The sequence below is a fragment of the Stigmatopora argus genome, chromosome 6 (genome assembly GCF_051989625.1).
Source record: "Stigmatopora argus isolate UIUO_Sarg chromosome 6, RoL_Sarg_1.0, whole genome shotgun sequence".
NCBI lineage: Eukaryota > Metazoa > Chordata > Actinopteri > Syngnathiformes > Syngnathidae > Stigmatopora > Stigmatopora argus.
The window spans coordinates 20,665,349-20,692,692 of NC_135392.1; the positions used below are offsets into that span (position 1 = coordinate 20,665,349).

The following is a 27,344-nucleotide window of genomic DNA, read 5'->3' on the forward strand; positions in this document are numbered from 1 at the left end:
TCATAGAAAGGATGTTATATTATTGATATTGCATTGTTTGCCCTGTTGAACAATAGTAGGACTACTCGAAGTTGTAAAAAGGAAAGATATAACAAGTTAGGACCGTGTGTGGAACGAGTGTGATTGTACATTATGTTTTGGGTTCTAATGTGTTGATTATATATATATATATATATATATATATGTGGGTCATTTTCACATAATTCAGCAAATAACGGTAAAGATATGGCCCTGGACTTTCCCTTTATGTGTTACAAAGTTATAAAAATTAATTACTACTGCTTTGTTTGCCACATATTATACTACATTTGGCACCAATTTTAAGAGAAATCTATTTGAGACACAAATACATTGAGAGCCAGTTTATGTTGAATTTGTCCACTCCGTTAGATGTCCAGAATCTAGTGTCACAGTTTATAGGAATGAAAAGTCGGGTTATGATTTATTTGTTTGTCTCTATTTAGAATGTGTTGTTTAGATTTGTTTCAATAGTATTTTCACTCAAGTTGTCTTTGAGAAAAATGCAAAAGAATTGCAACTGCAAACAGTTTTACTGATGTACCTTTCATATCAGTTAGTGTGTCTTTACCGTTATCACATGAGAAATACACCAAAAAATTCACAGTAAATACACCAGGTGGCTGGTGTGGGAGAAGTACCAGGATGTTGTCAGCCATATTGTCAACGCCAGCTAAGCAGAAGCCATGAGAATGAAACTAAAACCAAGGTAAGGACCATACCTGTGAAATGTCGTAACAATTCCATGTCTTTACCGATGTCCTAAAAACTTGGTGAACATAATTACTTTGCTTTTTAATGAACTGGGCATGGTGTATGCATGCAGAACACTATCATTTACTGAGTGCCAAGAAATACCATCTACCAATGTCAAAGGCTGAGGTGGAATGTTGTGTCTTTACCGTTAATAAATTTTGTCTTTACCGTTGTATGTTTAGAAACTGTGCTGTCTGCAAGAAATACATCAAAAAGATCTACAGGGATGGAACTGATGACATAAGGCAATCAAAGGAGCAAGTGTTATACCACGAATGGGAGAAGGGAGTAGAGACCAGAATGACAAATAATGGGCCAATTGATGTTGTTGTCATCCAGAAGAAAGAAAAATCTGTCACCATTGCGAAACTCTGTGATGACCTTGAGAAAGACCTTGTGGCTCTTATGGGGCACCAATATCGTATCATTCACCAGTACAAGGAGCTCAGACTAGTAAAATCCAGGTTAAATTTTAATTAATTATGTTTTCATTAAAGTTCCAGCTAAGATATTTCCAGGCAGTGCTAGTGTTGCTAATTAGAGATAATCAGAATGCTTGAATTGCATTTTGTAAATTATTCATTTTCTGAAAGTGTCTTTACCGTTATTTGCTGAATTATGTGAAAATGACCCATATATATATATATATATATATATGGGTGTAATTGTATGTTATGGGTTTTTGTGTTGATTATTACAGTAAAAAGTTGGATTGAGGAAACAACAACGTCTCACTGTTGTAATTATTCCCCCGTGTTTCAAGATCAAATGCAGGGTGTAACATTTTGGAAGCACCGCTGGAATTGCTGTTCAGATGTCCAGTGTCCATGACCTGCTCACTGAATTCTGAGCCAGCTAAATCCCCCCACAAAACCAGGCCGATGGCAGTGAGAGGAGGTGTTGCTATTTAAGAAGAACTGGAAGTTGGCGGTTGAGTACTTGTCATCTGAGGCCAATATGAGATCATCAGAGGGACAGTAAAGACGTGCCAGTTCAGAGTTCACTCCTGTACAGTCAACAGAACTCCTACATCGTCAACAAAATTGAACAGTTACTCGAAGAGGTGGTAGGAACATTGAACAACCTGACGGAAAATAACCTACTGGAAATATGTGGTTTTCTTAACATATTCAGAAGTGTTAAACGGAAATCGCGCCTATCATTAGTGGCTCACATTGTGAAGTACCTAGAAAGAGAAGAACTAGAGGAAGTAGAGGATGAAGGCATGTCTGAATTGTTGAAACTGAAAGATAAAATATCAGATATGAAGCATGAAGTCAAAAGAGACGAAAACGAAAAGCAAGGATCAAGATTGGAAGAGACTCCAATAACTTTGCCCCAGCTACCAGATGCTGCGGACCCTCAGGGGGGGTGTCTCCCCAGCCCCAGCCAAGCTCATACTGGCGCAAGGACTTCAAAATTGCCGGCCAAATAGGTGAACCAGGCCAGAGGGACAAGCTGACATTCTCCAGCCTTGTTCATCAAATTGAAAATGGATTGAATAGGGGTTACCTAGAAATTATTGATGCAGTTATCAGAGTTATCTCCCCCAGTTTGCAGCTACGTGATTACTTGGAAGAAAAACCTAACCTCACTCTTCCCACGCTCAAACAAATCCTACACGCTCATTTTCAGGAAAGGAGTGCTACCGACCTCTATGTGCAGTTAGCTTCAGAAGTGCAGCATATTAAAGAGGCTCCTCAAAGTTTCTTAATGCGAGTCTTGGTTCTTAGGCAGAAGGTACTGTTTGCATCTCAAGAATCAGAATCAGGACTCCAGTACGACCTCTTGCTGGACTGTAAGACTTCATATGAACTTTTACTAGAGCGGTTAAATGTAGCCTGTGCTAATGAAACGGAAAGGAGAAATAAAAAGTTTAGTGCCCTACAGGCAGCGACACATGTTAGCAAGATACACTCAGAAGAACTACGACCTTCCAATGGCCCTGGAGAAGAAAAACCAAAAGTGTCCCGTGAGGTACGAGCGGAGTTGACTGAACTTAAGACAAGTGTTGCTTCTCTTATAGATCTCAGTGCAGAAATAGCTCAGATCAAAGAGACACTACAGCAGGCTATGTTTCAGCCTCAGTCCTACCTCCCACCTTCAGTTAGAAGACCAGTTAGGGAGCCCCAGCCACCTTCTGCAAAACAAAATTACTACAGCAAGCCCCCAGCACCCCCCTGGAACACTAGTCGCCCTGCTTATGTCCCAAGAAGGTGTTTTGCTTGTCAGCAGGGAGGGCGAGATGTGAAGTGCACACATTGTTATTGGTGTGGGAGTGGAGAACATTTCCAAGCTGGATGTAAAATCCGAGGAGGCAGACCACTAAAAGAAGAGACTATAGCAGAGCTAACTCAGGAAAGGGAAGGTGTGGTTCGTGTGCTTTGTGGCACACCCAGTCCACTGGCCATCGTCAATCCTCCCAGCATGCAACAGCAGCAGGTGGGAACTCAGCAACACCTGATGGTGGAACTTGCCGATTCAAAGGCAAAGATCAGACAACTTAGACAAGAGCTAGAAGAGAGGAATGAACAACTGCTGGACAACAGACCCAAGCAGGAAAACATGGAGGGAGAAATAAAGAGGCTCCAGCAGGAGAATTTGAAGCTGCTCGTAGACGTCCGTGCAGCCCGCGCCTATCGCGATGAACTGGATGCGCTGAGAGAACGCGCAATCAGAGCTGACAAGCTGGAGAGTGAGGTGGCACGCTACAGGGAGCAAATGCACAAGATGGAGTTATACAAGGCCAAAGTGGAGAAAGGGAGACGAGGGATGGAGGAGGCGTACACCATTGCCACCGTGAGTGTACGAAAAGCTGGAGAACGAGGTAAAAAGCACTGACACCAAAGTGAGGAGCTCCGTGCTAAAACCAGGAGAGCGCATCCTGATAAAAAACCTGACACCAGAAGGAGGAAAAATTGACAAGAGTATGGAGAGAAATAAACAGCAGCCGGTATCTCATCTTCAAGAGACAGACGAAGACTGGTAACGAAGATGACTTTCACTACGAGCCCCTCCAGGTGCTAAATGAGAGAGATGCCCAAGGGATGGAGTCTGACCACAGGCCACTGCCAGCGGATCAGAGACTTGAAGTGAAGGGCCCTGCTTCCGGACCAGTACAAGCAGAAGATGACTATCAGCTGGAGGACCTGCTTGGTGAGGGAACAAATCTGGCTGTTGAAGATCCTCGTGATGATCAGTTATCAGAGACCTCTCCGCCAACCGCTGTGAATGAACCTGAGGCGTTGACTTATGAACGGCCAAGAAGGGAGAGACATCCACCACGACGAACGACCTATGATCAGCTTGGTGTCCCCTCCTGTTACAGTACTCAGTCACCACATCAGCTGCTACCTGATTACCCTGCACCAGGAGTGGTCCCTTGGTTAGTACACCTGCAGCCATATTACATTCAACCACCCTTTATGTATGGGCTCCAACAGGCTTGAGCCTACAAGGGTGACATGTATTATGCGAAAATGGACTGTTACGGACTGTGATTACAGTTTCCATCCAGTGAACGTGGACCGTACGAGTTGTGGATTATATTTGAACTGTGGCCCTCGCCGTCTGGAGTTTTCATGAGTATCAGCTCACAGAAGAGGATGTGAAATGACAAAATCGCCAGACTGTTCAGAATAACAACCAACAAGGGGAAGATATTTGGAATGTACTGATGTCGGGACGACATTTGTTTTTGTGGGGGAGTGTGACATGCTAGTGTTTGATTTATTAACGATTGCATGTTGAGAATGTACAAGTTTGGATTGGATGTGTGTATCGGTGTTCGATTGTTGATCCTTTGATCCATATGACAAGTGTGTGGCATGTTAAAGAATGTCGGCATTCGATTATTGATGTCTTAGCACATAGTTTGAGGCAGGGGGGATTTGGAATCATTACAGTAAAAAGTTGGATTGAGGAAACAACAACGTCTCACTGTTGTAATTATTCCCCCGTGTTTCAAGGTATGCTGTTTGTTGTAAAGGCTGGTTGAGTTTGGGGTTTGTAATATACACTGTTTAGCGTGTGAGAAAAGAGAATGTTTGGTAATGTTTATTTACTTCTAATGGCAAGCGTGAATGTGCGAGTCTCGGGTCACGCACATGGAATAGCATTTAGCACGCTACCTTCGGCCATCATTATACTGGACAGTGTCTATAACGGTCATAGAAAGGATGTTATATTGTTAATATTGCATTTTTTGCCCTGTTGAATAATAGTAGGACTACTCGAAGTTGTAAAAAGGAAAGATAACAAGTTATGACCGTGTGTGGAACGAGTGTGATTGTACATTATGGTTTGGGTTCTAATGTGTTGATTTTATATATATATATATATATATATAGTTGTTTCCTCAATCCAACTTTTTACTTTAATAATCAACACAAAAACCCATAACATACAATTACACCCATATATATATATATGGGTGTAATTGTATGTTATGGGTTTTTGTGTTGATTATTACAGTAAAAAGTTGTATATATATATATATATATATATATATATATATATATATATATATATATATATATATGGGTGTAATTGTATGTTATGGGTTTTTGTGTTGATTATTACAGTAAAAAGTTGGATTGAGGAAACAACAACATCTCACTGTTGTAATTATTCCCCCCTGTGTTTCAAGATCAAATGCAGGGTGTAACACGTGTGCTTATGTCTAGTACTGGGGTGTCAAACATAAGGCCCGCGGTTCGATCAGGTCCGCAGGATAATTTGAAAGTGAAAAAATGCAAAAAATAAAGATTGCCAACGTTAATGTGTAATTTGTTAGTATTTGTCTTTTCTTGAAATGCAACATTGTTAAAATGACATGCATGATTTATTTTGCCAACCAAAAGAAGAAAAGGTGTTGTGCCCTTCAATATTTTGAACTTGGTTGCAGTACCAGCTTTAGATAATTCTTTAAACTTTGGAACTTCATAGCAGAGTGTGAAGAATCAGCACCTTCAAATCCAAGACCATGGTTCTTGTTCGGAACAAAGGTGGAATGCATTTTTAGTTCAAAATGAAAACAAAATGAGCAGTAAATTAAAAATTGAGACAACTGTAGAGTATGGTGTGGCGTACTGCTGGAACCATTGCATTAGGTGATTAATATAGACCAGGGGTCCCCAAACTTTGTCCTGTGAGGGCCACATAACCTTTCCCTTCTCTGATGGGGGGCCGGTGTCAGTTTGTAACAGAAAAAGTGTGACGATCGTAGGGGAGCTTAAAATTTTTATTGTTTTCCAGAAAGCCACACATAACCAAATAACCCTTTCCAGGTTCTTTACAGAAAAAAGTCAGGAAACAAATAAAACACTATTAATGAAATAAATAATAACTAAATAACCCTCTCTGAGTTCTTCACAGAAAAAAACAGGAAATAAATAACACTATTTATGAAATAAATAATAACTAAATAACCCTCTCTGAGTTCTTCACAGAAAAAACAGGAAATAAATAACACTATTTATGAAATAAATAATAACTAAATAACTCTCTCTGGGTTCTTCATAGAAAAAAAGCCATGGAACATTAAATTTCTGTTGTGCCATGCACAATCTTAACAGATAAAAGTTCAGCTCAGTTGTCAGAGCAGAATCTCTCTCACCTCAACACTTTGCAGCACAGTGCTTGCTGGTGAATTAGGCAGTGGACTCGTAGCGGGGCGGTGAGACCCCTTTTTTCCAACTCCCGGTTCATGCGTCCCATTAGACCGCGAGTTACGCCCACCATGCTAGGAGCCCCGTCAGTCGTGATGCTAGCTAGCTTTGACCAGTCCAGGTCCAACTTCTCCATGGTTTGGCACACTTTGTCAAAAATATCCTCTCCCGTTGTAGTCCCTTTGAGACTTTGGAGGGCTGCCAGATCCTCACATATCTCAAAGTTTGCGCTAACTCCACGAATACAAATGAGCAGTTGCGCTGTGTCTTGCACGTCCGTGCTTTCATCCAGTGCTAATGAAAAAAAGTCAAATTCTTTCGTCTTCTGCTGCAGCTTGGCATATACATTACTCCCGATTTCTTCAACGCGTTTGGTCATTGTATTCGCCGACAGACTTACGGCATTAAATGCATCTTTCTTCTCGGGACACACCTCCTCCGCGACAGCACCCATACATTTCTTAACAAACTCTCCGTCAGTGAAAGGCTTACCGCTGCTTGCTATCAGTTTAGCAACCCGAAAGCTGGCCCGAACGGATGCCTGGTTCAGCTGAGCTTGGCGTACAAACATATTTTGTTGAGATAGTAGTCCACTTTTTCGCTTTGAGAGTTTGTCTGCTTGTATTTGGCCTTGCAAGCTATTGTACTTGTCTTTGTGACGGGATTCATAGTGTCGGCGAAGATTGTATTCTTGACAGATGAGACAAACAGCCTTTTCTTTGCAATGAATAAAAAAATAATAGTTTGTCCACTCCAGGTTAAATACCCTGCATTCTGAATCAATTTGTCTCTTACCTAACTTTTTCGCCATTATTCCGTTCTCAAACAGGTTGCACAGTTTTTACATGCTTGAATAGTCCGCGATGGTCCCAGGGCTCCGCCCTCACCTGCGATCGTCCAGATGTCTCGGTATCACTGTGCTCGCGCATCCAACGGTGGACGTGCCCGCGTGCATCAAAGGGAAACACTTCCCGCGCGTGTCACCAAAGAAGCAATGCGAAGCCCCGCTTCACTGGGATGATTTGTGGGCTCAGCAGGGGTGCAATGAACCAACCACAAGATTAAAACGTCCCAGTCTTCAAGGCCAAATAGGAAAAAAATCCGATAGCGTCTCTGGTATTGTTCAGAGGGCCGGTCTAAAATTTGCCGGCGGGCCGTATTCGGGCCGCGGGCCGTAGTTTGGTGACCCCTGATATAGACAATCGCTATTTGGGTTTGTTTCCCATCACCTGCCAATGGGGGAGGATTACTCTTTTTTAATATGTTATACATATCCAATATCTAAGTATAACAGTAATGTATATGACAAGTACCTTTTTGAATCCATGCTATGGGAAAATGGGTTTATATGCTTCTCCATGTGAGTGTGTGCAATATAACATACCTCATGGTCATGATTCCTTAGGCCGAGTGTGATGGAGCGGCTACTTCGAGACAGGACAGCTGTCATCGCATACAAGTTGATAACCACATCTGCTACTTTCTTCAGAATGAGCTGTTCATCCACAATTGTCTAATATCAAAAAGGACATTTTATTAAAGGTTGGAGTTTAAAATTCATTATAGATGTCACAAAACTATGCAATTTTTTCCAGAATGATTATATAGCCATTTTATGGTGATAACTTCCATTAAAAATTGTAAAGTATAATCCATGTAAAATAATAATAATCCTTTGCTCTTGAGGCTCAATGAACCCTCCTGTAGTTTAATCACCTTTTAATTCCTTATTTCTAATGGGTCCGTGTGTGTTCGTTCCCTTATAAGAACTCCAACAAAACCTACTTGTTCTAATGCAAACAATGTATTAACCTGAGAGAGGAGTCAGAAACAGAGCGTTGGGTCAGTCTACCACTGTTTTGGCCTTAGCAGAAGTGTAATACAAAGCTGCCAACTTCTCTGGAATTTCCAGACTTTACCCAAATAGCTAAAGCAACTACGGGCCTCCGGGCAACCTCGAAAACCCGGGAAAAAAATAAAAAATCACTTAATTTTTTGAAGCAGTCATTTCAGAAAAGTACCAAATTTCCAATTTAAATGCCTCAAAATTCACACCTTCACTACGGCTTCCGCATTTGATTCAACTGCACCGTAAACCGGATAAATTCGGTAACACCAGTGCATTGTGAATCATCTAAGCTACAAGTTCTGACAAATGATTCGTCTTGTGCGAATTCAGAGTGGCAATGGAATAGGTAGCCTCTATCGCGTTAACATTTTCGTTTTTTTCATAAGGCAAGTAAGTATTACTAAACCACCAGTCTTATGTTTTGAAACAAATTCTATCATTTCCGGGGTTATTCTGAAGGAAGTAGGCGTACACACCACTGGTAAGTCTTATCAATATGCCTGCTTGGGTTAAGCGCAAAATGGATGGCAATCTTGATGCAACATCTGATACATCAACATCCTTCTTCATAGGCGCCGTTCAAAGCGGCTGCTAGTTGCAGTGGCTCCCTATACCCTCACTCGGATTCTTTGTTTTTAGGGCTTTTTTAGAGCTTTTTTATCCTTTATTTTTACGTTTGATTGTCTCTTAGGATTTTACTTGTTACTTTGCTTTATATATTATATTACAAACTTTAACGTTTTAAAACTTTACTTTCAAGACTCTACTCCAAGACTCAAGTTGTGCGAGAGGCAGTCTTTGAGCTATTAGTTTAGTTTATCTTTGCGAATTCTGGACATTATATTTTGACCCACTCAGCCATGCCTCCGCTGTTTTACACAAAGGATCAGCTGTTAGCGCTACGCAACACCTGGATTCCCCTGGACCTGGACCTCCCCGCGGAGTTAAAGAGGAAGAGAAGAGGATGCAGAGCTGGACGAAAATGTCAGGAGAGAAAGCGACGCTTCAGACCCAGCATTCCATCTATTATTATGGGGAACGTAAGATCTCTCCCCAATAAGATGGAAGAGCTAACGGCGCTGACCAAACAACAACGACAATATCGGAATATCTGCATTATGTGCTTCACGGAGACCTGGCTGAATGAACTAATTCCGGACTCTCTCGTCTCCTTGGACGGTTTTCAGCTGAGGAGAGCGGTAGGAAGAAAGGGGGGGGGACTACTGTTTTTATTAATAGTAGATGGTGCAGCCCCGGGCACATTACTGTGAAGGAGCGACTCTGCACTCGAGATATCGAGCTAGTAGCCGTTAGCATCAGGCCGTTTTACATCCCCCGGGAGTTCTTGCACGTTATCATAATAACTGCGTATATACGTCCCTCGGCCAATGCGACAGTCGCCCGCGAGCTGCTTCACGCCACTGTGTCCCGGCTGCAAACGTCACACCCCCAGTCTCTCCTTCTTATCTCTGGTGATTTTAACCATGCTCCCTTGGCTTCTACTCTCACCACCTTCACTCAGTATGTGAAGTGCCACACCAGGGAACAAAAACCTCTGGACCTGCTGTATGCCAACACAAAGGAGGCATACAGCTCAGTCCCCCTCCTCCCACTGGGCCGCTCAGACCACAACCTGGTCCATCTGATCCCCACCTACATCCCTATGGTGAGGAAAATAAAACCTACCACGAGGATCATACAAAGATGGACCGAGGAGACCAGCATGGTACTGAGGGACTGTTTTGAGACCACTGACTGGGAGGAGCTGTGCAATTCACATGGTTATGACATTGACAGCTTGACCCACTGCATCACAGATTATATTAACTTCTGTGTTGAGAACATTGTACCCTCCAAGAAGGTCCGTTGTTTCTCCAACAATAAGCCATGGGTCACCAGGGATCTAAGGGCCCTCCTGAAAAAGAAGTAGAGGGCTTTTAGGTCTGGAGAGAAAGAGAGCCTGAAAATGGTCCAGAAGGAGCTGAAGAGAGAGATAAGGAAGGGTAAGACCATCTACAGGAGGACGCTGGAGAACCAACTCCAGAGAGGCAACACCAAAGAGGTCTGGAGGAGCTTGAGGACTATTTCGGGCCATGGAGGCAACAGCGAGAGAGACCCGGAGTCTGGCGGCAGGGAATGGGCCAATGAACTGAATCAGTTCTTTAACAGATTCAGTCCTGCCCCCACTCCCCTAACCCCCCAGACCAGAAACAACGCTCCCCCTCGTTCTCCTCCTCTTCCTCCCCCTCTTCCACCGGTCTCTGCAATACTGTCGATCAGGTGATAAAACAGCTAAAGAAGATCGAGGCAAGGAAGGCTACCGGTCCAGACGGCCTCAGCTCCAGACTACTGAGAGTGTGCGGATCAGCTTGGTATAGTGATTCTGCATATTTTCAGCCTCAGTCTGCAGAAGGTCCCCACCTTGTGGAAAACTTCCTGTGTGGTCCCAGTTCCTAAGACTGCGTACCCCAGGGAGCCAAACCACTTCAGGCCGGTAGCATTAACCTCTCACCTGATCAAGACATTGGAGAGAATCATCCTCAATCACCTAAGCCCCCTGATGAATGCAGAGCTGGACCCTCTGCAGTTCGCCTATCGTCCAGGTATTGGTGTGGAAGATGCTACCACCTACCTGATGCACAGGTCTCTTTCACACCTGCAGAACACGGGAAGCACGCTGAGAATGATGTTTTTTGACCTCTCCAGTGCGTTCAACACCATTCAGCTGGTCCTACTGAGAGGGAAACTGGAAGAGGCTGGATTAAGGAACCACCTAGCTGCATGGATCATCGACTTCCTCACTGACAGACCATATGTGAGACTCCAGGACTGTATGTCTGATGTGGTAGCTTGCAGCACGGGGGCCCCACAAGGCACAGTGCTCTCCCCACTCCTCTTCTCCCTCTACACATCGGATTTCCAACATAATACAGACACCTGCCACCTCCAGAAGTTCTCTGACGACACCGCTATTATTGGACGAGTGACGGACGGAAACGACCTGGAGTACAGGGGAGTCATCACAGCCTTTGTTGACTGGTGTAGGCAAAACCACCTCTACATCAACACCAGTAAGACAAAGGAAATGGTCATCGATTTTCGGAGGAATCCTCAACAGACCACTCAGGTGAACATCCAGGGTACAGACATTGAAATCGTGGAGAATTTTAAGTACCTGGGTGTTCACCTCAACAACAAACTAGATTGGTCCACAAACATAGATGCCCTGTACAAAGGGGCCAGAGCCGCCTCTACCTACTGAGGAGTCTACGTTCCTTTGGAGTGTGCAGGACACTGCTGAGGACTTTCTACGACACTGTGGTGGCATCTACAGTGTTTTATGCAGTGCTCTGTTGGGGATGCGGGAGCACGGAGAGGGACAGGAACAGGCGAATAAGCTGGTCAGGAGGGCCACCTCTGTTCTGGGCTGTCCTCTGGACTCTGTGGAGGAAGTGGAAGAGCGGAGAATGCTGACCAGGATGATGTCCATCATGGACAGCACCTCCCACCCCCTGCATGAGTCTGTGGAGTCCCTCCGAAGCTCCTTTAGCAATAGACTGCGGCACCCTCATTGCAGGAAGGAGCGCTTCCGCAGATCCTTCCTCCCATCAGCTGTCAGGCTCTTTAACAAAAAAATGGCTGAGTGTTGAGACCTACCGTATGCATGCACGTATATTTATGTGTATGTATGTATATATGTGCTAAGCAACACACTTATTTATTTATATATTTATTCATGTATTTATTTATTAACTTACTTTTACCTATCTATTTATGTCTAAAATGCCTTTCCTATTCCTGCATCCTCACCCTCTTGCTACTGTGACAACAAAATTTCCCGAATACGGGATGAATAAAGTTATCCAATCCAATCCAAGAAACACAAACCCTCGCAGAAGTTTATTGGTTTGTATTCGACGAAATATCCCATGTTGAAACTGTCTCCAAAAGGACTGACGTTTGCACACTGCACAACATGCATGTGTGACTTCAGCCACTCCTTTGTTGCCCTGGCTGTGTGTTTGGGATCATTGTCATGCTGAAAGACCCAGCCACGTCACATCTTCAATGTCCTTGCTGATGGAAGGAGTTTTTCACTCAAAATCTCTCGATACATGGCCCCATTCTTTCTTTCCTTTATACAGATCAGTCGTCCTGGTCCCTTTGCAGAAAAACAGCCCCAAAGCATGATGTTTCCACCCCCATGCTTCACAGTGGGTATGGTGTTCTTTGGATGCAATTCAGTATTCTTTCTCCTCCAAACACGAGAACCTGTGTTTCTACCAAAAATTATATTTTGTTTTCTTCTGAGTTTCTGGTTTCATCATTCTCCCAGTCTTCTTTGGGATTATCCAAATGCTCTCTAACGAACCACAGATGGCCCTGGATGTGTACTGGCTTCAGCAGGGGGGCACGTTGGCAGTGCAGGATTTGAGTCCCTGGCGGCGCATTGTGTTACAGATAGTAGCCTTTGTCACTGTAGGTATTTTCACTAGGTCCCCCCGTGTGGTTCTGGGATTTTTACTCACTGTTCTTGTTATCGGGATGAGATCTTGCATGGAGCCCCAGATCGAGGGAGATTATCAGTGGTCTTGTATGTCTTCCATTTTCTAATAATTGATCCCACAGTTATTTTCTTTACACCAAGCGTTTTACCTATTGCAGATTCAGTCTTCCCAGTCTGGTCCAGGTGTACAATTTTGTCTCTGGTGTCCTTCGACAGCTCTTTGGTCTTGGCAATAGTGGAGTGCGGAGTGTGAGAGACTGAGGTTGTGGACAGGTGTTTTTTATACCGATAATGAGTTAAAACAGATGCTATTAATACAAGTAACGAGTGGAGACCTCGTTAGACCTCTTTGACAGCCAGAAATCTTGCTTGTTTGTAGGTTGACCAAATACTTATTTTCCACTCTAATTTGGAAATAAATTCTTTAAAAATCAAACAATGTGATTTTCTGTTTTTCCCCCCACATTCTGTCTCTCATGGTTGTGGTTTACCCATGTTGACAATTACAGGTCTCTCTAATCTTTTCAAGTTGGAGAACTTGCACAATTGGTGGTTGACTAAATACTCATTAGCCTCACCGTAGATAGCTGCCAACCTTCGTAGACCCCATTTTAGGAGTACCCTTGTCCCATTTCCGGAGTGAATGCGATCCACGCAAAATCGATATAAAATGTAAAAAAATAAGCGTAGGACAATTTAAATCAAGCTGTCATATTTTCACATGAATTAAAACATTGTGTTTTTTGCAAACTTGAAAAAGTGCAGCATAATGAAAATAAGTTTATCTTTCTGTTTGGGTCCTACATGCGTTTTACAGTCAGTAATTCCAACATGTGTCACGCTAAAGTCGGACTTGCATGTTGTGCAATGTGCAAACGTCAGTCATTTTGGGGATGATTGCCAAGCTGAAGTCGCACACACACATACGTCAGAACTTGTAACTCAGATGATTCACAATGCCCTCGTGTTACCGAATTCTTACCGTTTACAGTGCAGTTGAATCAAGTTAACGGAAGGCATAGCGATGTTGTGAATTTCGAGGCTGTTAAATTGGCAATTTGGTATTAGATTTTTAGAAATGGTTGCTTCAAAAAAAAATGTACCGTATTTTCACGACTATAGGGCGCACATAAGTCTGAAATTTTCTCCGAAATAGACAGGGCGCCTTATAATCCAGTGCACTTTATATATGGACCAATACTAAAATTGTTATCACGATAAAATAAAATAAATCCGTCGATAGGACAACTATGGCAAGCAGCCCCCGACTCTACTATTTCCCGTAGATAAAGTACTGCGCAGTGACTGCTGGGATATATAGTTTTTTTTGTCAATACACCCAATGGATTGTGGGCTGCTGATCGGCATCAACACTAGCTAGCTACTATTTGTGAACGGATTGTGGCCTGGCGATCGGCATCAACACAGTTGCGAAGCATGGAAGACAGCCTTGGAATACTAGTTACGCTAGCTACTAGCTAGCTACTATTTGTGAACGGATTGTGGCATGGCGATCGGCATCAACACAGTTGCGAACCATGGAAGACAGCCTTGGAATAGTTACGCTAGCTACTAGCTAGCTACCATTTGTGAATGAATTGTGATCGGCATCAACACAGTTGCGAAGCATGGAAGACAGCCTTGGAATACAGTGGTACCTCGTCACACGACCGCTCGTCATACAATATTCTCGTCTTACGACGGAAATTTCGATCGAATAATTCACCCGTGATGCGACCAAGCCAGGTGGCCATGGCACTGTCTTTTTTGCATATCTTTCGTGTATAACAATATTTACGAGCACCGAATGAGTTATTCAGACCAGGAAACACACAACGCGCATGCAAGGGGAAAAGAGGGCTTTCTGGGTAATGAAGTATACTCGTGCACACAACGCCGACAGGCAATGGCACTCTTTCTCAGAATAAAACTTTACCCACAATCAATACGTGGGTAAGCTCAGCTGCTGCATTTCCTGTTATTTTGATCTAATACAAGGAGTATTATATTACTTCTCGTTCGCTGCTCATAAGAACATCAGGGGCACTGGCTCGCAACTCCCCGCAATAGCATCCCCGGTAGCAACTCTATCATAGGCGCCGTTCAAAGGGGATGCGAACACAGATGCTACAAGCTAAAAGGGAGCCGCTAGCCAGCGCCCCCGAAGCTCCCATGAGCAGCGGAGCGATCGCTGATAAAAGACTGCTGCCCATTGGCTGCTCATAAGAACATCAGGGGCACTGGCTCGCAACTCCCCGCAATAGCATCCCCGGTAGCAACTCTATCATAGGCGCCGTTCAAAGGGGATGCGAACACAGATGCTACAAGCTAAAAGGGAGCCGCTAGCCAGCGCCCCCGAAGCTCCCATGAGCAGCGGAGCGATCGCTGATAAAAGACTGCTGCCCGTTGGCTGCTCATAAGAACATCAGGGGCACTGGCTCGCAACTCCCCGCAATAGCATCCCCGGTAGCAACTCTATCATAGGCGCCGTTCAAAGGGGATGCGAATACAGATGCTACAAGCTAAAAGGGAGCCGCTAGCCAGCGCCCCCGAAGCTCCCATGAGCAGCGGAGCGATCGCTGATAAAAGACTGCTGCTCGTTGGCAAGTGGTCGTGCGTTATCCGATTGTGAGGACATTTGTGTGCATCATTTTCGGAATATTTTGAAGGGAATAGTACAACAGGAAACAGCCCATCGATAGCGAACGTGAGGGTGGAGTGTTTGTTCCGTTTACGAGTGCGTTGTGTGGAAAAAAAAAAGCCCCCCGCCCCTTTTGTGCCCCTCTCCCCTCGGCGAAATCCGCCCAATTTTAGTTAGATTAAACACATTTTATTTCTATTAAAGCAATAGTTATGTGTTACTTTGTTAATAGATGGGGAATAAGAAGAAATAAAACATTTTTTCCAATCCAATATCCTGTTTTTGGTGTTTTTCAGAGGGCTGGAACGAATTATTATTTTTTCCATTCATTTCAATGGGAAACGTCCGCTCGAGTTACGAGAACCTCGTCATATGATCTAGGTCTCGGAACGGATTACGATCGTATGTCGAGGTACCACTGTACTAGTTACGCTAGCTACTAGCTTGCTACTATTTGTGAACGGATTGTGGCCTGGCGATCGGCATCAATACAGTTGCGAACCATGGAAGACAGCCTTGGAATAGTTACGCTAGCTACTAGCTAGCTACCATTTGCAAATGAATTGTGATTGGCATCAACACAGTTGCGAAGCATGGAAAACAGCCTTGGAATACTAGTTACGCTAGCTACTAGCTAGCTACCATTTGCGAATGAATTGTGGCCGCCTGGACGAACGTAGCGCAGCGTTTTTGATGGACAATTGTTCAATACGGACACAGAAAATGAGGACTTTGATGGTTTTGTGGGTGATGACGTGAGTACATTGTAAAATGGCTAAATAAAATACAACCGAACTCAGTCTTGCTTCCGTTGCCTTTTTAAAAACGTGTTTTTAGCGTGCGGGTGTAGCGTGCATTTGGTACATGTAGCACCAAATTAGTGTGTTCGCCGTTGTAGTATATTGATACTATTAGTGCCAAGTCCTTGACAAAAGGACTATTTATCCCGGCAGTCACTGCGCACCGGAAATAGCGTTTGGGGCTGCTTTCGTAGACAGCGCTATTACGGTTCGATAATCATCCATAAATAATATATATATATGCCATGCCCGGCTTCACGAAAAGTGGCAGGCAGCGCCGGGCTTCTTACGCTAAGATTTGTGAATGGACTGTGGCCGCCTGGGCGATCGTGTCTGCTTGCACGGTTGTTCGAGCTTTTGCCGAAGCCGGCATCATTTCTAAGGAGCCACATGGAAATGACGGTGACTCTGAGAACGAAGAGAGGGGACCCGGCTTTTTGGAAGGCTCGTTTGGGCAATTGTTTAATTCGGACACAGAAAATGAGGACTTTGAGGGATTTGTGGGTGATGATGACATGAGTGAGTTGTAAAATGGCTAAATAAAGTACAACCGAAATCAGTTTTGCTTCCGTTGCCTTTTTAAAACGTGTTTTTAGCGTGTGGGTGTAGCGTGCAAGAACTATATTTCCCAGCAGTCACTGCGCACCGGAACCCGGAAATAGGCTGCTTCCAGTAGCCAGCGGTATTGCGTTTCGATGTTCATCCATATATAATATATATGCGTCTAATGAAACGGTGCGTGCTTTGTGGGTCTAAAATACAGAAATAGCACTCGTTACTGACACTGCGGCTTAAAATACGATGCGCTGATTAGTCGTAAAAATACGGTAAGTGAGAATTTTTGGGGATTTCCAGAGTTTTAGGGAGGTTGTCCAAAGTCTTGCAGTTTGCGTTGCATTTCCGGAGAAACTCCTGAAATTCCGGAGTAATTGACAGCCCTGTATATATATATCCTTGGGATAATCTAAACCAAATAGATTTATCTTGGTTTCATCAGACCACAGGACACCGTTACAGTAATATATACTTAGACCGCTTGTCTTCAGCAAATCTTTTGTGAGCTTCCTTGAGTGTCATTTTTAGAAGAGGCTTTTTTCCTTGGATGATTCCCCTGGGAGCAATTGAATGCAGTGTGCGGCATTTGATCTGAGCACTGATAGACTGACACCCGCCACCCCCCAACCTCTACAGCAGTGGTTCCCAAACTATCTTACCTGACGCCCCCCTTCTTGCTTCCAGTAGACCCGCACGCCCCCCCCCCCCCTCCCACTTCCTCTTTTGCTCATGTGAACTTATTTTATTTTATTGCATTTATTTCTTAGCATTGTTCAGGAAAACAGATCTATGTTAATAGAAAACGGGTTGGACCGTTGGAGTGACTGCTATAATCATATTTTGCATGTATTTAATGGCAGATATTTGTTCTTTGATTTTATTATTCTTATAATCTATTTTAACATTTTTTTTAGCAGATGACTTCACGCCCCCCTTGAATTCTCTTTACGCCTCCTCAGGGGGGCGCGCCCCCCAGTTTGGGAACCACTGCTCTACAGAAATGCCGACAGCCCTCATATGCCTATTTTCCAAAGATAACTTTAGGATTAGAGCTGGACGATAAAACGATAACGATAATCATCATGAAATAATTTTGTCAACAAAAATCTTAAAAAGTTTCACTAAAAATTTGATAAATTTAAACTGCAATTACACCACGCGGCCACCACAGAGAACGGGGGAGCTGTTGCGAGATGAACGCTAGTTCCAGACCAACACTCAGGAGAAGAGAATGATGAGGAAATGTGTTTTTAGGATTTAAGTAATAACATGGAGCATTAACACAAAAGGATAAAAGTAAGCGATTGTGAGATGCAGGACAACACCGAGTCGACCCACTAAAACAGCGGTCTCAAACCGGTCCTCAAAATGCCGCAGGGGTGCAGGTTTTCATTCAAACCGAACAAGCGGACACCTTTTGCAAGTGTAATCAGTCGATTGCAGCCAATGGCTACTAATTTTGGAAGACCCCTCATTGGTTAATCTGTCGACACTGTATGGGTTGAAACAAAGACCAGGACCCACTGCGGCCCTAAGCGGAATCGTTGTGAGACCCCTGCACTAAAAGATCCAAGTGAATTCTCCATGGTGATTTCTTTTTTTTTTTAAATGCCTTTTTAAAAAATGTCCTTAACCCAGTCCTCATTTGAGGACAGCATGTTATATTTTTCTTACTTGATATCAACATGTTTCCCCCTTTTATATAAATGTTCTGAAAACATTGCAGAAATCTAAAATTTGTTATCTTGGGTTAAAATGGGTGAAGTTCATCCAACTTTATTCATTTCATTTTTTTGTAAATGGCCGTGTGGCAAATTTACACTGTTTCTCTTTGTGAGGCTGAAAATAGTCTTCTTGCAAATGGTTATGATATTGATAATTTTATTTATTTCATATTGCAAAGCAACTTTTGGTATGAAATTTATAAAAATAAAGAGGTCTGTCAAAATTTCTTCCGAATTTACTCTTTACTTTTCATAGTGTAAGGAGGAGGGAGTTCTTATCTTTACTGCACAACAGAACAACACAAACACTTTGTAAAATCATCATATATCAAATATTCTATTTTGTTATTAAGTTAGGTAAAATACCATATTTACTCGCAAAAAAACGCATTTGTCGGACAAAATAATGACTGAATCGAGGGTACGGCTTATATGAGCATTAAAAGACGGCATGCACGAATCTGCAAGTTGACAAAGACGAAACACCATAACGCAAGACAATGCGGCCAATACGGTCATTTATTTCAAAAAACAGAAAAGATAAACAGATAAAACGCTAAGCAAAATTTATTTTGACGTCTATGAATGAAATTTAAGGAAAAAAAACGGATCTTGCAAAGAATGCGAAAAAACTCACTTGTGCCTGTCACTGCTCGCTCAGGGCATCGCCATCTTACCTAGGGCACCACTGTCTCACCGAATTCAACGTGCTCTGATTGGCCAGACGCGAGTAGCCTTGATGTGTTCGTAGCATTTATCGTGTCAGCACATCCCAGTAGTAAAGGCTGATCGAAGGTCTTGTGGTCGATCATTAAAATATCAGCCTTGATACCTGCATAATGTGTATCTCATGCTATTATTGCACCCAGAGACTTGGTGAAAACTAAACCGCTACAGACACATTTCCTGGTTGTGCTTTCGTTACTTCCTATTTGAAAGGAAATTATTGTACATTTGTGATTATGAAATAAAACAATTCCGCTTAGATTTTTTTTCTTTTTATTTCTTGTTTAAAGTGACAACTATTGCAGTAATATGAAGCATCGAAAAATAAATCTAGGTATTTCGTCATTAGAAGCAATTTGGCCGCCACAACATCTTAAATTTCTGGTAAGAAAATTGTGATTTCTGTAATCAGAAAGCATCAGGTCCTCATCAAGATGAACTTATTTCTTTTTTCAAACTGAATAATTTTATATTTTGCATTTACAAAGATAGGCTTATTAACTTCCTTATGATTTTGACCCTACCTAATAATGTGCTTTTGATTCATATAGTATCTCAGAAATACCACTTGTGATGATTTTCTCAAGATTTTCCCTTCAAAGTAACACATTTGTACTCCTTATTAAAACCATGAATATGGAGGTGAAAATTGGGAATTAGGGGGCAGCTTATACGCGAGAAATTGTAAAATTAAAAAAATTCAAGGCAACTTTCAGTGTGCGGCTTATATGCGGGTAAATACGGTAATCCTTGTGAATAGGGGGAGTTTGTGGATCAATTCTATTAAGAAATATAAATTTATTCATTTGTTTGTGAATGTCAACTATGTGAATGTATCTATTGCAGGGAATGAAAGAGCTGTTTTTCAGTGTCTGACTGAAGAGGAGGTTGTTGAACTCCTGTGAAGAATCCAGCCCGGTTTGCCTTTTGTCCTTTTGTATTTTTTCCCTATTCCTTTTGTTTGTATCACTCTATTGTCATAGAATCAAGTCTACCTTCTTATGTTCACTGGTGAGAAATAAGGAATTTGCATATGCAGGAAGCCAGTCTGGCTATTTATTACTGGAAGAAAAGGGGAAATGGATGAAACTGTGTCTATCCTGTTATGAAAGCAGTAAACAACAAACCAATGTTCCACTAACATTGCCTTTGCCAACTTTACCTGCTTTGAACCTTACAGGGAAAGGTCTGAATCTGGGGCCGGTAAATGTGACATGGTGTACCCATGTTCCAGACAAACTGCGCCACTGATTCCACGTTTTGACCTACGGTGGTGGTGTGGGGCAAATAAATTATGTGACTCCTGTCAAAGTGCAACAGGACTATGTGCTTTGGTTTTACTGCTCTTACCAGTACAGTGGTACCTCGACATACGAGTGCTCCGGCATACGAGCAATTTGAGATACGAGTAAAATTTCGGGCAAATATTTATCTTGAGATACGAGACAAATTTTGATATACGAGCAGACAGCGGACGCGAGAGGCTACTCATAAAAACATCTTCGGCACTGTCTCTCTCCCGGCAACTCCCTCGTGTAATGTCTCTCTGGTCGCAACTCCCTCGTGTAATGTCTCTGCGAGCACTGGCCGGATCGTTGCATTTTTTTCAGTGTTTTTTTTCCCGTTAGTCAGTGCGAATGGCGGATATACTACTTCTCGTTGGCAAGTGGTCGTGTGTTATCCAATTGTGAGGACATGTGTGTGCATCATTTTGGGAATATTTTGAAGGGAATACAAAAGCAAACATCTAGGTTGCATGTGAAAGACAGGGTAGAGTCGGGGTAAATAGAGCCAACCCGGGAGAAGAAAGGTATCTGTAAGATTATATCAGTTTTTGTGAGTATAAAAGCAGCGTTCTCATACAAATTGTGAATGGCTGACATGTCAGCATAAACACTCAACTGTCTGACTGAATAATCAATCTTAGTCTTGTGATTGGGTTGACATGTCAGCACAAACACTCAACTGTCCGACACTGATCAATTACTTTTTGCCCTGCAAATGACTGAAATGTATCTGTTCAAAGTCCTGCTGACAACTGTCAGTTTTGCCTGTATATAAGACTCACTTACTGGTCATTCAGTGAGAGCTGCAAGGACAACAGACTGTGAGCGATCACGCTGTTTGAGCTCTCCCCATTTCTGCGGTCCGGTAATAAACCTATTTCCTTTAAATTGATCTCACTCTTTCTTAACCTGTTCCTGAAGTTGTATTTTCAGATCTATCAGTATCAAAATTTAAAACAAAATTAGAATTAAGTTTAGTGTAAGGTTAGATTAAATTTATTTTTGAGTGTGCCTGCATCGTAATCCAAGTTCATTTAAATTTGTTTATGCTATGTTACGAGCGCGTTGCCGTGCAAAAAGTCCCCCCTCTCCCTGTCACTCTCCCTCCCTTCCGCGAAATCCGTCTAATTTTAGTATACTATTAAACAAATTTTAGTATACTATTAAACCACTAGTTATTTGTTAATTTGTTAATAGATGGTGAATTAGGACAAATAAAACATTTTTCTAATCCAATATTCTGTTTTTGGTGTTTTTTCAGAGGGTTGTAACGAATTAATATGTTTTTAGTTCATTTCTATGGGAAATGTCCGTTTGAGTTACAAGAAAATCAACATACGAGCTCAGTCCCGGAACGAATTAAGATCGTATCTCGAGGTACCACTGTATCTGTTTTTCTATCTACAGTCAAGTCCCGACGGCGTTGAGCCTCATGGAGGGATGGCGATCCGACTTACATTGATGCAATTTGCATCCCCAGCGGTGTAACAGATGAGTATGGGTTAGCTAAGCAAATTGCAGCAGGTTGAGTCTATTTTTCGTCGGGTTACTCCAAATAAAATATGTATAGGATAAACGACATCCACTACAATGTCCAAAAACTTGGAAATTATATTTGTAGCAATGAAGGAATAGCTGGCAGCCAGCAGTCTCATGGCTTTCCAGGACCAAGTGGTTGATATGCTTCTGGCAGAGCAAGGGGGCGTGTGCGCAATATTTGGAGATCAATGTTGCACCTTTATTCCCAACAACACGTCACCCGATGTGTCCCTAACCAGAGCCGATGAAGACCTGCAGACCCTGAACCAGAATATGAAGAGGCATTTTGGAGTTGGACTGTCCACCTGGGCAGACTGGTGGGATAAGACATTCGGCAAGTTTAAAGATTTGGCCTTCTCTGCGGTGATATCAATGGCTGTTTTTGCAACTACTTTGACATTGTATGGGCATTGTTTTATCCCCTGCCTGCGCACTTTTTCAGTTTACGTAAAAATTGTGCCTGGCAAATTCCAATTGCAATTATTGTATCCACTGATTACACAGCCTACTGGTGAGAGCATTGATGTCCGTGCCTATGATCAATATGAAAGTGAAAGGGACGAGATTTATTTTTTTCTTCCTTTTTCAGATCTGACCTGCAAGTTAGGGGAATTCCGGCAAAGTGCAGACCTGCACATTACCCCCAGGTGGAATTATATTTGTCATCAGAATGAATTAAAATATAGCCATGAGGAAGTTTCATTAAGGGCATTAGATTCTGTGCAAATATATAAGAAGGGAGAACGTCAGGATTTTATTTCATATTATTATACATTTTACATTTGCTTGCAACGAAGAATACGCTTTGCTCAACTATTGAACTTGGTTTTCTCATCATTACTAGTATGATACTAGATTAAAGAGGAGCCAGAACGTACTGGACTCCTAAAGTTGCCTTTTGCTAATCAACTTTACTCCTGGGAGTCTAAACAGAGGATCCTTCCAGGAGGCTGACGATGGGAAGAGGTGGAGCGAGCGCCCTATTCCTGCATGCCAAGCTGCCATCGCAACAGGGAAGACTTTCCTGATCTAGGGGTCCCTCCAAGTATGCGTAGGCTGTGCAAGCCATGAGTCTAAAAGAACATCCTGTGCATACTGACCAGAGTCGCGTTGAGCTGCGAAGAGAACGTTATAGAACGGTATGTTTTTGCCAAAACGATTGCAAAAGAGTCCAGCTGCGCTGATACCGGAACTATAAAAGACGCGAGGTTTGCAAATAAAGATTTGGTTCTCGCCCTGTCAAAACCAGAATGTACCTAAGTGTACAGTCTGTTGAAGGTAGAATAAAATAGTGGAATTGAGTTAAACAAAACTGAGTGTCTCTGCTTTGGGATACCATATATTCTTTACACCAGGGGTCACCAAACTACGGCCCGCGGGCCGGATACGGCCCGCCGGCACATTTGGACCGGCCCTCGGAACAATACCAGAGACGCTATCGGATTTTTTTTATTTTTTTTAATTTTTTTGGGATGCGGCCCGCCGGCACATTTGGACCGGCCCTCTGAACAATACCAGAGACGCTATCGGATTTTTTTTCCTATTTGGCCTTGAAGACTGGGACGTTTTAATCTTGCGTTTGGTTCATTGCACCCCTGCTGAGCCCACAAATCATCCCAGTGAAGCGGGGCTTCGCATTGCTTCTTTGGTGACACGCGCAGGGAGAGTGTTTCCCTTTGATGCATGCGGGCACGTCCACCGTTGCATGCACGAGCAGTGTTACCGAGACATCTGGACGATCGCAGGTGAGGGCGGAGCCCTGGGACCATCGCAGACTATTCAAGCATATTAAAACTGCAACCTGTTTGAGAACGGAATAATGGCGAAAAAGTTAGGTGAGAGAAAAATTGATTCAGAATGCAGGGTATTTAACCTGGAGTGGACAAACGATTATTTTTTTGTTCAATGCAAAGAAAAGGCCGTTTGTCTCATTTGTCAAGAGGCGGTGGCGGTATTCAAAGAATACAATCTTTGCCGACACTATGAATCCCGTCACAAAGACAAGTACGATAGATTGCAAGGCCAAATACGAGCAGACAAACTCTCAAAGCGAAAAAGTGGACTACTATCTCAGCAGAACCAGGCATCCGTTCGGGCCAGCTTTTGGGTTGCTAAATTGATAGCAAGCAGCGGTAAGCCTTTCACTGATGGAGAGTTTGTTAAGAAATGTATGGATACTGTCGCGGAGGAGGTGTGTCCCGAGAAGAAAGATGCATTTAATGCCGCAAGTCTGTCGGTGAGTACAATGACCAGACGCGTTGAAGAAATCGGGAGTAATGTATATGCCCAGCTGCAGCAGAAGACGAAATAATTTGACTTTTTTTCATTAGCACTGGATGAAAGCACGGACGTGCAAGACACAGCGCAACTGCTCATTTTTATTCGTGGAGTTAGCGCAAACTTTGAGATTTGCGAGGATCTGGCAGCCCTCCAAAGTCTCAAAGGGACTACAACGGGAGAGGATATTTTTGACAAAGTGTGCCAAACCATGGAGAAGTTGGACCTGGACTGGTCAAAGCTAGCTAGCATCACGACTGACGGGGCTCCTAGCATGGTGGCCGAAACTCGCGGTCTAATAATGGGACGCATGAACCGGGAGTTGGAAAAAAGGGGTCTCACCGCCCCGCTACGAGTCCACTGCCAAATTCACCACCAAGCACCGTGCTGCAAAATGTTGACGTGGGATTCTGTAATGACGGTTGTGGTGTCGTGCATAAACTTCAGAGCAAAGGGAGAAGATTGTGCATGGCACAACAGAAAGTTAATGTTCTATGGCTTTTTTTTCTATGAAGAACCCAGAGAGAGTTATTTAGTTATTATTTATTTGATAAATAGTGTTATTTATTTCCTGTTTTTTCTGTGAAGAACTCAGAGAGGGTTATTTAGTTATTATTTATTTCATTAATAGTGTTATTATATGTTTCCTGACTTTTTTTCTGTAAAGAACCTGGAAAGGGTTATTTGGTTATGTGTGGCTTTCTGGAAAACAATAAAAAAAATTTAAGCACCCCTACGATCGTCACACTTTTTCTGTTACAAACTGACACCGGCCCCCCATCAGAGAAGGGAAAAGTTATGTGGCCCTCACAAGAAAAAGTTTGGGGACCCCTGCTTTACACAAACATGACAAGTTTGGGAAAGATACATGCATTGTCCTTACACATTGCTTCTGTCACTAAAGCAGTGTGTCAAAAATGCACAATGGTTTAACAATAAACAGTAATCTTAACACCTCTGGGAGGATAATAATATAGTAAATGTTACCTTTCCATATCTGTATAAAAGGCTCTCCACAGTTAACCCAAAATGATTAACATTTTCTTCAAACTTATTCGCACTTTTCTGTAACAAAATAAAGAGTAAACTCCGTCACATTCACATAATTACCAAAATATTAACACATCATACCGTTAAGCTTGGATGAATAATTCCATCCTTTCCCAAAAGTGAAGTGACTGTTGATCTTCCAAATGAGTTTCTCAAACTTTTGCTGATTATTCCTAAAGCCAGACCTATATTACCTTGCTTCAATTCCCTGGAAACAGAACAAAAAGGCTTTATGATAAAGGAAAATAAACAAATCAACAATCAAGTAAAATAATTTTCGGAACAATTTCCTTTCCCGTTTTTAAAGTCGGAGAATAAATGCTCTGATATTTGAATAAACGTTTCTTTTATGTATTCTCCGTCTGTGAACGGCTTCCCCTTCTTTACCAGGCCGGAAGCGGAGTCGAGGAGTTCTGCTCTGCTGCTGTTTTCTTCAGCTCCAGACTACTGAGGAACTGCGCGGATAAGCTTGGAAGAGTGACTCTGCATATTCTCTACCTCGGTCCCAGTCTGCAGAAGTTCCCCATCTTGTGGAAGACTTCCTGTGTGTGGTTCCAGTTTTTGTCCAACTCTGCAACGTCTTTTTGAGTCTGTATCCGTTTTAGCTACCGCAACCAAGATGGCGCCGTTCAAGTGGCATTCCACTCTTGCTCGTTTTGTGTTTTTGCTGCTTTTCTGTCTTAATGATTTGATTTGGTGATTCTTAATGATCCCATTTACTTTGATTTGTTTTGTACTTTGTGGTTTTGCTTTGTTGTTCTGCCTAATCACCCTCTTGCTACTGCCACAATGAAATTCCCCGAATACGGGATGAATAAAGTTATCCAATCTCCTGAGCTGCCAAAAAACTAGCAGCTGTAGTTGACTGTGGAGAGTTGATCCATTTCTTGAAAAATAGTTTTTTCTCTTCAGCTTGTTGTTGTAATTCCGAAATTGCTCTCTGGCGCTCATCTTCGGTTGGATATTTTTCAGCAAAAGCTAAATGGTTGTTTTGAAAATGTCTTTCAACGTTACTTTTGTTGTTGTTTGAAAGTTTCTCGCTACATATCAAGCATACAGTAAGTCAGTGAATGCAAAAGCAGATGTCCACGCAGGATTTAACTCTATTTTCTTCCGACACTTCTTTTTCGGGCTCTTTTCATCCTTACAGTGGTAGTGGTTCCCTCCGTAGTTCCTGCCAGCAGGTAAAAGCGATGGCTGTTGACATTGATATGACGTATATTTTAAGTGACAAATTATTTTAATTTAAAAAATAATAATAATTCAAACTATGAAAAAATAAAACTATTTAAATCTCATTATACGTGTAATGACAATAAAAGCATTCAATTCAATTAAAGATAGTATCTACTGAAGTCCAAGGGAATTGTGCAACAAAATGAACACCATGATGATAATATATATACAAAAAAACATTGTTTGTTTTTGTCACGGCCATCAGGAGTCACTACAGGTGGACTGAAGAGCCGCAGGTTGCCGACCCCTGCTCTAGACCATCGAGTGCTCGGACGACGTGTCGGAGGACTTTAAGGAGGCCTGCGCACAAGCCAACTACAACAACTACAGTAATACCTCGGCATACGAGTGCCCCGACATACGAGCAATTTGATATACAAGTAAAATTTCGAGCAAATATTTACCTTGAGATATGAGACAGATTTTGATATACGAGCATACAGCCAGGTGTGGACAACGCGAGACGCTGCTTTTGAGAACATGGCCACTGTCCTTCCTGTCGCAACTCCCTCGTGTAATGTCTCTACTAGCACTGGGTGGAGCGTTGCATTTTTGCACTTTTTTTTTTCTCCGTTAGTCAGTGCAGAATGGCGGAGCTTGCTCACCAATACGAGAGGAGTACTACTTCCCGGGTAAGTTGGCAAGTGGCCGTGCGTTATCCTATTGTGAGGACATTTGTGTGCATCATTTTCGGAATATTTTGAAGGGAAG

At 42.6% G+C, this 27,344-nt stretch overlaps 1 protein-coding gene across 7 annotated transcripts in view; it reads right to left on the reverse strand.

Moving 5' to 3' along the window:
• The window catches only part of acad9 (acyl-CoA dehydrogenase family, member 9), a 156,857-nt gene that overhangs the window by 38,434 nt on the left and 91,079 nt on the right, over window positions 1-27,344 (reverse strand). For 6 of the 7 annotated variants that reach the window (XR_013300578.1, XM_077602709.1, XM_077602710.1 and 3 more), the window contains exons 14-16: window positions 25,479-25,605; window positions 25,335-25,412; window positions 7,828-7,956 (exon numbers count right to left, since the gene is read on the reverse strand). Coding sequence is in view for 6 of the 7 variants with exons in the window: in XM_077602709.1 (XP_077458835.1) it covers window positions 7,828-7,956; window positions 25,335-25,412; window positions 25,479-25,605 (334 nt within the window). In the remaining variant the exon portion in view is untranslated. The remainder of the gene's footprint in view (window positions 1-7,827; window positions 7,957-25,334; window positions 25,413-25,478; window positions 25,606-27,344) is intronic. The other variant, XM_077602712.1, reaches the window with a different exon arrangement.